The sequence below is a fragment of the Cervus elaphus genome, chromosome 32 (assembly GCF_910594005.1).
Source record: "Cervus elaphus chromosome 32, mCerEla1.1, whole genome shotgun sequence".
Classification (NCBI taxonomy): Eukaryota; Metazoa; Chordata; class Mammalia; order Artiodactyla; family Cervidae; genus Cervus; species Cervus elaphus.
In genome coordinates, this window is record NC_057846.1 from 48,807,121 (window position 1) to 48,822,782 (window position 15,662).

The 15,662-nt window shown below is 46.5% G+C and overlaps 1 protein-coding gene across 1 annotated transcript in view; it reads right to left on the bottom strand.

The window, feature by feature from the left end:
• Nucleotides 1-2,307: 2,307 nt before the first annotated feature.
• The window catches only part of UBE2E1 (ubiquitin conjugating enzyme E2 E1), a 66,923-nt gene continuing 53,568 nt past the window's right edge, over nucleotides 2,308-15,662 (bottom strand). The window contains exons 4-6 of the mRNA XM_043893540.1: nucleotides 5,629-5,761; nucleotides 4,023-4,170; nucleotides 2,308-3,096 (exon numbers count right to left, since the gene is read on the bottom strand). Of these exons, the coding sequence (XP_043749475.1) occupies nucleotides 2,999-3,096; nucleotides 4,023-4,170; nucleotides 5,629-5,761 (379 nt within the window). The 3' untranslated portion in view covers nucleotides 2,308-2,998. The remainder of the gene's footprint in view (nucleotides 3,097-4,022; nucleotides 4,171-5,628; nucleotides 5,762-15,662) is intronic.

Consider the following 15,662-nt stretch of genomic DNA (forward strand, 5'->3'; position numbering starts at 1 on the left):
AATTTCAAATCACTGTAACTAGGCTCAAACACATCTTTATTAACCAAATCAGGAACCATTCCACTCAGCACAGTTTAACCCATGAGATTTGGGACTTGTCACCCCAACAAAACAATGAGCTCTTTGAAGGCAGCGACTATCTTAAATCATTTATATATATATATATAAAATAGGGCTTTATAGTCTCCCTAGATTAAACAGGGGACTTCCCAGTGGCTAAGACTCTGCTCCCAATACAGGGGATCCGGGTTTGATCCCTGGTAGAGGAACTAGCTCCCACATGCCGTAAGTGAAGACCCAGAGCAAATAAATATGACAAAAAGTAGATGTTGTCAGTAAGGGGACAAATTGACACGGTTCCTTGAGAAGGACAGCATCACCCCCAGGGTGTTCCTGCCAAAGGTATACAACCTCAATCAAGTCACAAGGCCACATGAGACAGACTCCCATCAAGAGAAAAGCTACAAAAAAAACACCAGGTCTAGGCTCTTCTGAAATGGCGAGGTCGGCGAAGACCACACAGAAAGGGAAAAAGGACCTAGAGACGGTTATCACCCTAAGTGAAGTAAGTCAGAGACAATCTAGTATCACTGACATGTGGAACCTAACATGGTACAAACGAATTTACTTACAAATCAGAAACGGACTCACAGACTGCGAAAACAAACTATGGTTACCAGGGGGCAGAGGTGGGGAGGGATAAATTAAAAGTTTAGGATGAACAGATAGACACTCCTATATATAAAATAGGTAACCAACAAGGACCTATTGTACGGCACAGGGAACTGAATTCAATACCTTGTTATTAGGTTGGTGCCAATGTAACTGTGGCTTTGGACCGTGAATTTTAAATCATTGTAACTAGGCTCAAATACATCTTTATTAGTAAAAATAGGAACCAGTACAATCAACACATTTTTCCCAACAAAAAATAACTGTTTATTCCTGTAGCATAAATATCTGTGCTTCGTCCAACTAATAAAAATAAATGGGGAAAAAAAACCCTGTGCTTTGGGATTCCATGAACTCTTGGAAAGCATTTTCTGCCTCCTGATGGTTGTGAAAGTTTTCCCTGCAAAAAGTGGTTGAGATGCTTGAAGAAGTGGTAGTCGGTTGGCAAGAGTTCTGATGAATATCGCGGATGAGGCAAGATTGTGGGCCAATTTGTTCAACTTTTGAAGCGACGGTTGTGTTACGGGCAGTGAGTGTTGTCGAGGGAATTGGGACCAATGCCGGCCGCAGGCATTGCGGTTTTCGGTGCATCTCACTGATTTGCTGAGCGTACTTCTCAGATGGAACGGTTTCACCAGGATTCAGCCAGCTGTAGTGGGTCAGGCCGGCAGGAGCCCACCGAGCAACGCCCAGGAGCTTCTCTGGGGCGAGTCTGGCCTCGGGGGTGCCCTGCACCGTCTTCTCAGCCCAGCCCCTGAGCTGGTCGCTGCCACTTGTGTGAAATCCACCTTTCATCGCGCGTCCCTGTCACACAGGATTGAGAAGTGGTTCGTTTCTGTTTGCAGTCAGCTCATAAGGCACCCACTTACAGAGCTTTTTCAACTTTCCAGTCTGTTTCAAGTGCCGAATCACCACAGAAAGGTCGACAGCGAGTTCTTCGGCAATTTCTTGTGTGGCTGTGGAGCAGTGGCCTCGCTGACCCTCTCAGTGGGCTGTGGTCAGCCTCCGCTGGCCGCCCACTGGGCTCCTTGTCTTCATGGCTCTTGTCTCCTTTGCAAGACTTCCTGATCCACCCCTGCGCTGTCTGTTAGCAATTCCTGGGCCAAGTGTGTCGTTAATGTTGCGAGTTGTCTCTGCTGCTTACAATCCATTTTGAAATTGAATAAGAGAATTATCTGATTTTATTTTTTGTCTAACATTTTGTTAGCAGTAAGTCATTAGCAAAAAAAAAAGTAAATTGAGACATGCACATTAAAATGATGAATAACATAACCACATTTAATGTATTCCAGTATCAAATGGCAAAGTTCAACATTGCAAAACTGCAGCTACTTTTGCACCAACCTAATTCCACCACCGCATCTACAAATTGGCAAATGCTTTCAAAAAGATGTAGCAGAACTCTTATCTTTGGAAGAAAATGACTTAGATTATCTAACCTTTTCTAAGGCACCTCAGTATTTATCCTGCAAGGCTGTTGGATAAATTAAGAGTAACATACCAAGCCCAGTTGGTGCTGGGTAAATGAAACCAACGTGTTTAGTCTGCATTACCTCTAGATTGTTTTAACAGTAAAGATCTAGCAAGAAGAAAAACTACCAAAAAAGGCAAAAGAAAGTAATGAATGCAGCAGTGTTGGTGGTTGTTTTAATATTGTTTATTAGCACAGTAACAAATGCAGACGTAAGTAGTCCACAACATAGAACCAATCCACTGAGCAACTCCCACTCCACGCCTGACAGTTAACAGCTTAAGGTATTTTACTACAGGTTTTCAAAAGTCCTGATTCAAACCTCTCTCTCTTCACAATAAAGTAGATTGGCATTTAAAATAAAATACATAACTACTCATTTTCTATATTGGTGTCATAGCCACGTGTCCATTTTATATATGAGATAACAGTCTCTAAAAGCTATTAAATATCAATGTTCCCTTCCAAAGAGGGAAAACAAATTCCAATTTTTCAAAACAAAAGTGTGTAGTCTTGGAAGGACTTTACATAAATGGCCATGTGTAACCTGTACGAAATTAAGCTGTTTTAAATTTACAGTCTACAAGCAACTGAACCCAAATGTCTATTCTTCTCTGTACTGCATTTCAGCTAATATTGCAGAACTAACGAGTTTTTAAAAGTTGCTATTACCAATTCTGTCTACTGTAGCAAGATACCTTAAGTTACAACAAAATCTTAGGAAATAAGACTGAATAATATCTGTTATAGAAATACCCTACTCTTTACCAACGCCCACCCTCCCCCACCCCTTCAAAACCATAAGCAGCTCTCTCTGTGACAGACAGACAATGTAAAGCGCTGTGAGAGCCCGGTTTATGTAGCGTATCGCTTGGTCCACTGTCGGGCCATTCTGTCATGTTCTGCTCTGTTGGTCATATACTGAGTGGCAATACTGCCCACCAAGGGGTCGGCTGGAAGAGAAGAACGGACATTACTTTGAGGAAAGGAAAAGGACGTTTAATCTTAGCCAGTAGGTCAGTGAGAGCCTGGAAGAGTGCTGACAGGTGGTTGTGATCAAGCCAGTCCACCATTCTGGACACCTTTCCTTCTAGGCTTTCCTTCCCCCACAGCCACCCCCCACTGGAGGGTTTGCTCCTCTGTGTCAGGGTCTGGGAGGCTCCTGGCCCCGACTCCCGGAACAGCCAGCTCCGTTCACAGGACCTTCTTCTGCTCGATGGCACCAGGGTCTTCACCCTGAACACGGTGAGGCCATCGAGGCCATCGCAACATAAAACTGTCTACACCGTTTACCCAGAAAGGGCCAGAGCTGCCAGGTCAAAGCCTGCACTTTCAGTTAAGCAGTGCTCCTGTAAAACCTAGACCGAATCTTTAGTCATTAAATATGTATTTGGCTTATCTAGAAAAAAATAAGAGGAAATGAAGGTTCAGAAACCACCAGTCTGGCAATCACCAAGTATACAGCAGGGAACCACTGTTCAGTCAGGGGCAGCTGCTGAGTGGACCTGCAGGCAGAGGGCAGGTCAGGGGCGGTGACCCAACACTCACAAGAGAACTGCATGGGAAATATGCAAAAGCAGAATAAAAGTAAATAAAGGAGGGCATGATTAAAGATGTAAAAACCTAAGGCAATCTGATGGGAAGTCTGCGGTTTAAAACACCTTGTTCCTAGAGACATCAACTAATGGTGAAGCGGCTCCGTGTTTCAACCAGTAGACGGAACCCTTGATTAGAAGTTTCTTTGAAAAACAATTTTTTCTCCTTTGAAAGCTTGTACAAAAATAAAATCAGAAGTTTAGAAAATCTTAGTTTAAATAGAAAAAACCACCATTTCCCAAGTGAGGAGGAATAAAACAAGGTAAACAACCAGTAAGCTTACCAGGATTACAGTCTGTGAGAAGTGAACAGATAGAAAGAAGGACTTTAGAAATGGTTAGTGCTGGGCTCCAATTATCTTTCAAAATGTCCAAGCAAATAACTCCTTGACTGTTAATATTACAGTGATAGATTCTTGTCCGAAATGTAACCTAAAAAAATAAGGTAGTATTAAATGAAATTTAAACAGCAAACAATGAAACTTTTTACTAAAAAAACTTTTCAATTAAATGGCTCTAATTAAAACTTTTAAAGAAATAGACATTGGTTAAAAAAAAAAAAAGTGAATAAAGTAACCGATTAATTTAAAAAGGCCAGTGAGTGTTAAGAGACTATTTAATAAAATTGAGATTAGAAAGTATTCATGGATACAATCTCAGGGATTTTCAATCTCATTTAAAAAGTAATTGCCAACAAAAAGCAAGGTAACTTCAATTTTTCCTTTTTTTCCTCTTAAACTATAGTTTATTTACAATTTTGTGTTTATATATGCTTTTCAGCAAAGTAACTCAATTATATATACATACACACACACACACACACATATATATATTTTAAATATTCTTTTCCATTATGGTTTATCCCAGGAGGCTGTATATAGTTCCCTGTATGTTTCTTGAATTCATCTTTAGCAATTTTAATGTAAATATTTTCCTAACGTTTTAGAGTTTGGATAGCTAGTCATTTGCTGACCTCTTGTGTTAGCTGGTAGAACTACATGGTCTCAAAGCTAACTTCAGCACCTAATTCAAACATCGCAGTGGGTACATGAAGACAAACAGCTTAGCAGTTATCACACACCTAAAAGGCTGAAAAATGGATCAGCAGATGCGGTTTGTTTCTGCTCGTTTCTGACCTTCACATCAGATCCTGCAGCAGTCTTGCCGGACTACGTCACTGAATTCCCTTTAACAGGTTCCGGGGGTGGAGCCAGGAACGGGTAAGGACCACAGCAGCAGACAAAGCACCATCAGCCACAGAGCCTGGGCTGTTTAGTCTGGTCTCTTAACTTTCACTCGTGAAACACACCGCATCATTCTAGAGCGAACCTAGCCTGTAACCGTACCACCTTCTGAATGTGACAGGACCGTCAGCCAGCCCTGGCGGCGGCACCCGCACCCCTCCCCAGCACTGCGCCTGCCCGACTCTGAAGCAGGCCCCGAGACTGCCAGCGGGCAGGGACTGGGCAGCTCCCCCAGGAGGAGAGTCTGAAGGCCCGGAGGGGAGCCCGAGGCCTGGTCGGTAGGAGCGTCTCCAGCTGCCTCGCACTTCAGGAATCTGCACGTCATCCTCGCCCGGGGCCACGCTAACAGTCCCTGCACTATTCCTGTGCGCAGACTTTTCCTGATGAGTGGAAAATAGGAGATTACTTACGGGGTGCTGTGTTACTATAAATAGCAGGATTTTAAGCCCCATGGAAAGACACTTTCTTAGAAACGGTCTTTGCCAGATGAGGCAGTCAACCCAAAGACGTGTTTTACGTATGTTCATATGTACTTAGAGATTAGTCAGGATCTGCTTTTTGTGGTTAAAACCCCCGTTTTAAAAAAGCCGGATTCATCTCTCATAGGAATATCTGAACGTCAGCGTCAGTCAGGGGAGCGCCTTACCTTTGGAGGCTTGAAGGGGTACTCCGGTGTGAATGTGATATCGAGGAAGAACACGCCGCCCTCGTACACGGAGCCCGGGGGCCCGAGGATGGTGGACCTCCACTCGTAGATGTTGTCGCCTTTGGGACCAGCGCTGCGGAGCAACACACCCGCGGTGAGAGGGTGCCCGGCGGTGCACCCCGTGAGGGCAGGCGCTTCGGCCCGCTCCCGTCAGCGCGGGGCGCCCTCCACCTCCCCGTCAGCGCCGGCCGCTCTCCGCAGAGCACAGGCGCCCGCCTCCCAGACCCGCGAGTGCAGGCCTCCATCGGGCCTCCGGCCAGGAACACGGGGAGGGGTGCGAAGCCTCCAAACCGGCTGGGAAGGAGCCAGAAACCCTCTCCTCCAGGCACCGTAGGAGACGCAAACTACACTTTTTTTTTTTTGGTTAAGTGCTCAGTGGGATATACTTTATTTATTTTTTCATTTATTTATATTAGTTGGAGGCTAATTACAATACTGTAGTGGTTTTTGCCATACACTGACATGAATCAGCCATGGGTATCCATGTGTTCCCCATCCTGATCCCCCCTCCCACCCCCCTTCTCCATCCCATCCCTCTGGGTCTTCCCAGTGCACCAGCCCTGAGCACTTGTCTCATGCATCCAACCTGGGCTGGCGATCTGTTTCACACTTGATAATATACATGTTTCATGACAAAACCCACTGAAATGTTGTGAAGTAATTAGCCTCCAACTAAAAAAATATATATATATACATGTTTCAATGCTATTCTCTCAGATCATCCCACCCTCGCCTTCTCCCATAGAGTCTTAAAAGTCTGTTCTATACATCTGTGACAGAAAGTCTTGCATACAGGGTTATCGTTACCATCTTTCTAAATTCCATATATATGCGTTAGTATACTTTATTGGTGTTTTTCTTTCTGGCTTACTTCACTCTGTATAATGGGCTCCAGTTTCATCCATCTCATTAGAACTGACTCAAATGTATTCTTTTTAACAGCTGAGTAATACTCCATTGTGTATATGTACCACAGCTTTCTTATCCATTCATCTGCTGATGGATAACTAGGTTGCTTCCATGTCCTGGCTACTAGCAGCAGCACTTAAAAGAAAGCAACACCTCTCAGCACACAGAGCTCTTCACAGCCGCCTCACCTCTGGTGAAAGCGTCATTTCTGACCCTCTGATGCGGGGCTCTTCCCCCCGTTTCTCCATAATCTTAAACAGAAAGGAGTCCCACAGATGGCAGTTCTCCGAACAGCATAAACCATGTATGGGCGGGCAGGGGACACAACGACCCAGTTGCAAGTCGTTCGGTTTCGTCCCAGCATGAATCCAATTCCACAAGCAGCCCTCCACACACCAGAGCACTCCTGGTTACACGCGGTCACGCCGGGATACCTTCTCCATGGCCCTGTCGGATCGGCACCTCTTAGTCAGGCACATGAATAAACAAAAACCGAAAGCTTAACACAGGTGTCCAAACAGCAAGTGTAACATTCTGGTGTTTAGAAAAGATGAGGAGTTTGGGAGTCAGTTTGGTTCCTGAAGTAAAAGACCTTCCCACAGCACAGGGATGACATGGGCAACGCTGTGGAGGGGTTAACACGCATGTTTTCATTTCAGAGTCTCAAACCTAACTATTAACTGCTGCTTTGAGGACAGTAAAGTGTGTTAGCCAAACACCAAAAAAGTTCTTCACTTGGAGACTTGCAGATCCAGTCAACACACAAAAGACTTTCTACAAAGCAGGCAAAACTCTTTTAGACAAACGTTCTGTGTGAACTGGACTCGTTCACTCACACACGTGCTGACAGCTCATACACCAGGCAGATGCTGAATGCCGGGGGTTCCCATAATGAACAAGATGAGAACTGCTTGTCTTCATCTTGCCCTCTGTTAACTGGTTCGAGGCGGGGTTCAATTCCTTTTAAGAGAAACAGATGAAGAGGAAGGGAGATGAGAAGAAAAGGAAAAGTGAAAGCCGTCTTGTTGCCCCATACTTTCCCCAAAGTCACTGGAGATTTTTTCTTTCAGTCTGGAGTCTGACTATACAGTGGAAGTGAGAAATAGATTTAAGGGACTAAATCTGATAGAGTACCTGATGAACTATGGATGGAGGTACATGACATTGTATAGGAGACAGGGATCAAGACCATCCCCAAGAAAATAGAATGCAAAAAAGCAAAATGGCTGTCTGAGGAGGCCTTACAAATAGCTGTGAAAAGAAGAGAAGGGAAAAGCAAAGGAGAAAAGGAAAGATATTCCCATTTGAATGCAGAGTTCCAAAGAAGAGCAAGGAGAGATAAGAAAGCCTTCTTCAGTGATCAATGCAAAGAAATAGAGGAAAACAACAGAATGGGAAAGACGAGAGATCTCTTCAAGAAAAGTAGAGATACCAAGGGAACATTTCATGCAAAGATGGGCTCAATAAAGGACAGAAATGGTATGAACCTAACAGAAGATATTAAGAAGAGGTGGCAAGAATACACAGAAGAACTGTACAAAAAAGATCTTCACGACCCAGATAACCACGATGGTGTGATCACCCACCTAGAGCCAGACATCCTGGAATGCGAAGTCAAGTGGGCCTTAGAAAGCATCACTACGAACAAAGCTAGTGGAGGTGACGGAATTCCAGTTGAGCTATTTCAAACCCTGAAAGATGATGCTGTGAAACTGCTGCACTCAATGTGCCAGCAAATTTGGAAAACTCCTCAGTGGCCACAGGACTAGAAAAGGTCAGTTTTCATTCCAATCCCAAAGAAAGGCAATGCCAAGGAATGCTCAGACTACCGCACAATTGCACTCATCTCACACGCTAGTAAAGTAATGCTCAAAATTCTCCAACCCAGGCTTCAGCAATACATGAACCGTGAGCTTCCAGATGTTCAAGCTGGTTTTAGAAAAGGCAGAGGAACCAGAGATCAAATTGCCAACATCCGCTGGATCATAGAAAAAGCAAGAGAGTTCCAGAAAAACATCTATTTCTGCTTTATTGACTATGCCAAAGCTTTTGACTGTGTGGATCACAATAAACTGTGTAAAATTCTGAAAGAGATGGGAACAGCAGACCACCTTACCTGTCTCTTGAGAAACCTGTATGCAGGTCAGGAAGCAACAGTTAGAACTGGACATGGAACACCAGACTGGTTCCAAATAGGAAAAGGAGCACGTCAAGTCTGTATATTGTCACCCTGCTTATTTAACTTCTATGCAGAGTACATCATGAGAAACGCTGGGCTGGAGGAAGCACAAGCTGGAATCAAGACTGCCAGAAGAAATATCAATAACCTCAGATATGCAGATGACAGCAACCTTATGGCAGAAAGTGAAGAACTAAAAAGCCTCTTGATGAAAGTGAAAGAGCAGAGTGAAAAAGTTGGCTTAAAGGTCAACATTCAGAAAACTAAGATCATGGCATCCGGTCCCATCACTTCATGGCAAATAGATGGGGAAACAGTGGAAACAGTGGCTGGCTTTATTTTTCTGGGCTCCAAAATCACTGCAGATGGTGATTGCAGCCATGGAATTAAAAGACGCTTACTCCTTGGAAGGAAAGTTATGACCAACATAGACAGCATCTTAAAAAGCAGAGACATTACTTTGCCAACAAAAGTCCATCTCGTCAAGGCTATGGTTTTTCCAGTGGTCATGTATGGATGTCAGAGTTGGACTATAAAGAAGGCTGAGCACCGAAGAACTGATGCTTTTGAACTGTGGTGTTGGAGAAGACTCTTGAGAGTCCCTTGGACTGCAAGGAGATCCAACCTAAAGGAGATCAGTCCTGGGTGTTCATTGGAAGGACTGATGTTGAAGCTGAAACTCCAATACTTTGGCCACCTGATGTGAAGAGCTGACTCATTTGAAAAGACCCTGATGCTGGGAGGGATTGAGGGCAGGAGGAGAAGGGGACGACAGAGGATGAGATGGTTGGATGGCATCACCGACTTGATGGACATGGGTTTGGGTAGACTCCAGGAGCTGGTGATGGACAGGGAGGCCTGGCGTGCTGCAGTCCATGGGGTCGCAAAGAGTTGCACACGACTGAGAGACTGAACTGGAGTTTGGAGAAGAAACAGGAGTAACAGAGGCTAGGGAAACACGCTTGTGAAAGAAAAGAAAGAAGCTGGGGAAGAAAGCACGGTGCGGCCTTAAAGAAAGGAGCAAACCGGGACCAAGGACAGGGCGCCGTGGGGAGGGTCAGGGCCCACCTGGTCAAGCGGCAGAGAGTCCAGACCCTGAACTGGGCACTTATGAGCTGGGTGACCTTGAGCAAGTTACCAGCTTAGACTCCCCACCTCACGGCAACATTCCGAGAACTCAGCACTCCCGGGAAGGCGGTGCTGCTGACTACCTCTGCAGAGCAACAGGCCCACAGCGATCGCTCCTTCAACGGCAGCGGTCACCTCCGTTACTAACGGCCTGAGGAGGACCACTGGCGCACACAGGATGGCCCCATCGTGCTTCCCTGTGGTGGACAGTCCCAAGAACTATTAAAAACCTGTTTTACACTGGACACGCATGGAAAAATAGACTGTTTAGTTAACACCATCTCTAAGATTAAGTCACACATATATGCAGACACCATCTTTGAGTTTAAAAAAAGAAAAGATGACTTCCGATTCTGCAAGATGTCTGACCACAGCCATCACAAGCTGGGATGCAAGGAGTGCCCTTGGCCGGCGCGCTCTCTGGAGACACGTGGTAACCCCTCCGCGGGAAGGGCTACGACTGACCGCTGCTCCATATCCTGAGATGAGCACTGGTCCTCAGGCGTCTTAAGTTGGCCGCCTGCCTACAGGTTTGCAGAAAGTCTACAGATCCTGGCTGGCGCAGTGATGACCCCTGTCTAAGCAGATGGAGAGGACACTGACACAGAGGCAGCAGCTAAGAAGACAAACCACCCTCTCTTATCAAGTTCACAATATCTAAGACGTGAAGGCGAAAGGTGGCCTTCACTGTAAACCCCTTCTCACAGATGAGAGGCATGAGCAGAAGCAAGGCCGTCCAAAGCACTGCCGCGCCAGCCGCTCGCTCAGCCTACCCGCCCCTGTGGCCCGTGGGCTGCAGCCCCCAGGCTCCTCTGTCCGAGGGGTTTCCCAGGCAAGAATCCTGGAGTGGGAATGTCCTTCTCCAGGTGCATAAGGAGCCATACTGTTTTCCTCACAGTCAGCTTAGTGATGCTAAGAGACCGAGAAAAAAATAACGATAAAGTCAGTTAGTCCCACGCTGGTGGGAATATGCTGGCAAAGGCCCAATCCTGCTGGGACCTTAATAGAGAAAAAAGATAGAAGCACAGTGGTCTAACAACATGCCACTACCAGATTTTATGACTGGAAAGAAAATTGGTGGCTTGTAAATTTCATCACCACAATCATCTGCAGAACTTTAAAAATGACAGATTCCTGACCTTCATGCCAGGGCTACTGTTGAGCTTAGCCCATCCAGAAGGGGAACCAAGACTCTACATATTTAAAGAGCTCTTCTGGTGACCTCAGAGCAGGTGCTTTCCATCTGGGACCCCCGGTACAGGTCACTAGGAGGACGACAACCATCCAGAACGTAAGCATCAACAGTTCACAGCTTGTCACCTGTGATACAGACTGCTGCCTGTTTGTAAGCAGCTTTCGGTTTGGGTGTAAACTCTTCTGACAGTTCAGAAAAATGTATGGAGAGACAGAGTTTGAGGGCTTCCCTGGTGGTCCAGTGGTTAAGACTCCATTCGTTCAACTCAGGGGACCTGGGTTCGATCCCTGGTCAGGGAACTAGATCCCACATGCTGCAACTAAGACTGGTGTAGCCTAATCAATATCTTACAGAGTTTCAAGTATGTAACATAAGCTGGACGTATATGGGAAGAGCAACTGTTTAATTAACTTTGTCTCTATACTAAGAAAATGGGAGAATGAAGGTGGGTTATATGAAAAACAGTCTAAGTGAGGTAGTATCAAAAGTAGTTGAAATCACGAAGCATAAACAGGAGCTTTGGAAAAGACTCAACAGCATAGATGCCTAACCTGTGGGTCCTCAACCAGGGGCTTGGGAATTACTGTGAAGCGTCTGAGAATCTGCTGGGAAGACCAAGCAACACTGCCTGTTACTGAGTGAAGTCACAGCTTTCTATCATGTGCATTTTCTTGATCACAGAGCAAAAACTATGGTAAGGGGCCTGTAATACTTTTTGCCTTTTTCCCTCTTTCTAACTCTCACTTTCTAGAAAAAGGATCCTACTGGTCTAGAAGGCGGTGAGTAGACAGACCCATGGCAAAATTTGAGGGCGGACGCTTCCAGCTCTCAGAAAGTGAGACTGTTCAGGGGAAGTGTCCCCGAATGCCCCACCCACTCCCTTCCTCCATAAAATGACTGACTGGTTTACCTCCTCAGGACAGCACACGCCTTCACCAGCCTCCCGTCCCCTCCCTGTAACAGAAGACAGTTTCGGTTGCACAATAAGAAATGTAACCCCAGTTTTGAACACCAATTCACGTATACAAATCAGTCTAAGGCCTTAGAAGGGATGAAAGTTCTGAACTGGGAAATGGGAGGTTGAATTTAAGGGATTAAGGGAAGACAGGAATACCACCACAACATGCGTCCCTACTTGGTGACTGCAATCTCCGCAAGTGGCTGAGACTCTGCCTTTCAGATTCTGTTAAACTCAGGTTTATCTGTAACACAAACACTTTTCAAAATAAAAGCGCAAGGTAACTCCCTGGATGTCCAGTGGTCAGGACTCCTTGATTTCACTGCCAAGGGCCCAGCTTCAATCTCTGATTGCGGTACTAAGACCCTGCAAACCATGCAACGTGGCCAGGGAAAGACAAAAGTGTAATAGTTTTTGTTTCGTATAAACTCTTACACAAGACCAAAGGAAAGAACTGTGACCTAAATTCTGTTTTTTCCCCTTCTGGTCAAAGTAAACACAGCTTTAGGGCTTCCCTGGTGGCTCAGTGGTAAAGAATCCAGCTGTCGGTGCAGGAGACACAGGTTCAATCCCTGACTCAGAGACCCCACATGCTGCGGAGCAACCAAGCCCGAGGCCACGACGACGGAGCCCGCGCCCCAGCGCCCAGGACCAACAGCGCCCGAGCCCAGGCACTGCACCGTGGGAGCCCGCGCCCTGCAGCCCGGCGCGCAGACAGCAACAGACACACTGCCAGAAAAGCGAGAGGAACTCTCCGTTTGACGCAGCTTTCTCATTTCTGCAGTGGTTTCTGAGGTCACACGGATCCATCAGGGCACAGACGGGGGCGGGCAGGACCCCCGCCTTCCCGAAGCGCGGGGTAGCGCAGCCACAGGCCCACACCTCACCAGCGCGGACCTGGGAGCCACACAGCAAAGGCGATCAGTTGACGTAACTTCCGTGTAACACATACGGTCCTAATGTGAACAGTGCAGACCTTACCAATACAAGTCATTTAAGGTGTAATCCTAAGAAATGAATAGAACCAATTTTTAAAACCTGTCATCAGAGCAGCCTTACTACAGAATCTGATGTGCTCTCTGGATTGACTTTTCCAAGAAAACCACACATGTGAATGTTTAAACTTCATTTCAAATGAAACAAAATTTTACTTTCACTTTAAGATGTTTTTCTTGGTCCTCACCCATGCCCACACTCAGTATTAATTTATTACAGATTCTTCTACTTTGACAGTTAAGAAATCAACATTGCACTTCAGTTTTCAAAAGGTATCACTATTTTCTTACAAACAGCATCCTGAAAGCAAGGCAAATATTACAATCAATTTTTAGAATTTTTATTGGGAGAGATGATCCCTGCTTACAAACACAGAAATCCCTAATTGAGATGCTATTTTAGACATAATCCTGAAAGACTTAGTTACCTGGTCTCACACCCTAGGAAACAGTGAGGGATGTGAGGCTAGGGGGACAGAGAGTCAACCATCGTGCAGCAGACAGGCGTCCAGGCAGCCGGGCGTGAGGGGGACACGGGGCAGGCTGTCAGGAGGGGCCTGGGACACGCGGCTCGTTCTTCCCAGAAGTCCCCACGGATCCCGGTGTCGTCCCACAGGACGGTGACCCGGGGCAACCACACCCCCAGGAAACTCCAAGACTGGACGGGCTGGTCCCTGTCTCTTCTCCTCTTCCCTGACAGAGCAACGAGTCCCGGACACAGTGTCCTGGGTGCGGCTGCCGCCACAGAGGCCCCGCGGCCCACACCACAGGAGCCTTGGAGCCGAGCTCTCTCTGGGAGACGCTCCGTCTGAGCAGGGTTCTGCACGTCGCAGCTGGGACGGGAGCGTGCGCGTCAGTGGGAAAGAGAACCACGTCCGTCTGCAGCCCCACGCGCTGTCAGACGCCACCACCATCCCCAATCGCTGTTCTGCTGCGTGGTGCCTTGCACACAGAAAGCAGGCGAAATGCGATCCAGATGCTGTTACCATTGAATGCTGGACTTGCAGGAGTTCCCTGGCGGTCTAGTGGTTAGGATTTGCTGCTTTCACTGCCACGGCCTGGGTTCCATTCCTGGTTGGAGAATTGAGATCCCAAAAGGTGCACCCCCCCCAGCCCAAAAAATGTAGATTTACACACACCCCAGTGTTCTATAGACCCCGGCTACTCAAAATGTGGTCCCTGAACAAAAGCAACATCAGTATCCCCTGGCTGTTTGTTAGAAAAGCAGACTCTGAGGCTCCACCCCAGACCTACGGCATTAGAATCTGCATCTTAACACAGTCCCCAAACGATGTCTGAGCACATCAGTCTGAGAAGGCGGCTGTGGAGGACACAAATGGCAACGCTTATCAACTCCACTTTCCAATCATCTGTAACAGATTCAAAGGACCAGTTGTGTTACCTAGGTCTCTCCACCTGTACTTGGCAGTAAAAAACAAATATCAACCCTGGTGATGCTTAACTCTGTTCAGTCTGTAAAATCAATAATCAAACACAGAACTGAGAAAGTGCTTACAGGAAGAGACCTGCAATCAAATCTATGTTCCCTACAAACATACGACTCAAAGTCCATTCTTAATATACTCTTTTGCTAAGAAAGTCAAGATGAATATGAGAGAATAGCAGGAATCTTTTCTCAATTGACCAGAGGGACTCCTTGTCCCCCACAATCACTGCCCAATACACATCAGTCCAGGGAATGAAAGCAACCTTCTTGGTGACAGCTACTGAACACATCCAGAGGAATTTTTTAAAGACAGACCCCAAATCCATGCTGTTCTGGTGCCCCTGCAGAAAACAGTAACGGTCGAGACGCAGGGCACCCGGCTGAGCTCCTCGCGGGCAGACACGGCGGGGCTGCATGGTGTGCCCTTCAGCACCGTCCCTCGGGAGGAGCTTCCAGACCAAGGGCCCACCTGAAGGACTGCCCAGAAGAGCGGGGTCCACGCAGGAGCTCACGTCTGTGTACCCAGGCAGTCACTCTGGAACAGCGAGTCCCAGCAGGGGGCACACTGTCCCACACAGGAAGGCGAACCAACTCAGACAGACATACATGGAAAACAACACAGTCCACGTCCACCAGGGGAGGGGCCTTCCCACAAAGCCCCCGAGGCTGGCTGCACCAGCAGAGGACAGAAACCTCCTGTCTTCTGCAGGAGGGCAGATAGCCTGTCACAGGCACTCATGACACGCTCTACACGAAGCATGTGGCTGACCTGAGGCCTGTGGAAGCTGGAGAGCTCATTTCTGAAACGTGTTTCCAATCAGAAAAGACTTATCTGTGGATTACTTAAACTGCTACAAGCTACGTGGGTGCACAACCTCTCTCACATCAGACTCTAGGTCTCTAGAGAGTAATTTCCCACATACTGTAAAGGTTTGTAGGCCTGATAGCAATTAACATTGAATTAGCTGGTCTAAATATGTACCACTCTTCAGGATTATATGACAATGTTTCCAAGTTAGATGAAATAACAAAACCCCACAAAAGCTCAATCTTGCCCAACTAGCCACCAGCTGTAGTTTTATCTTACACGTTACTGCTTTAGGAAAAAGAAACAATCCAGTCCTTCTGGAAATTCCCATTCCAATATTGAAAAAAATTAGAGA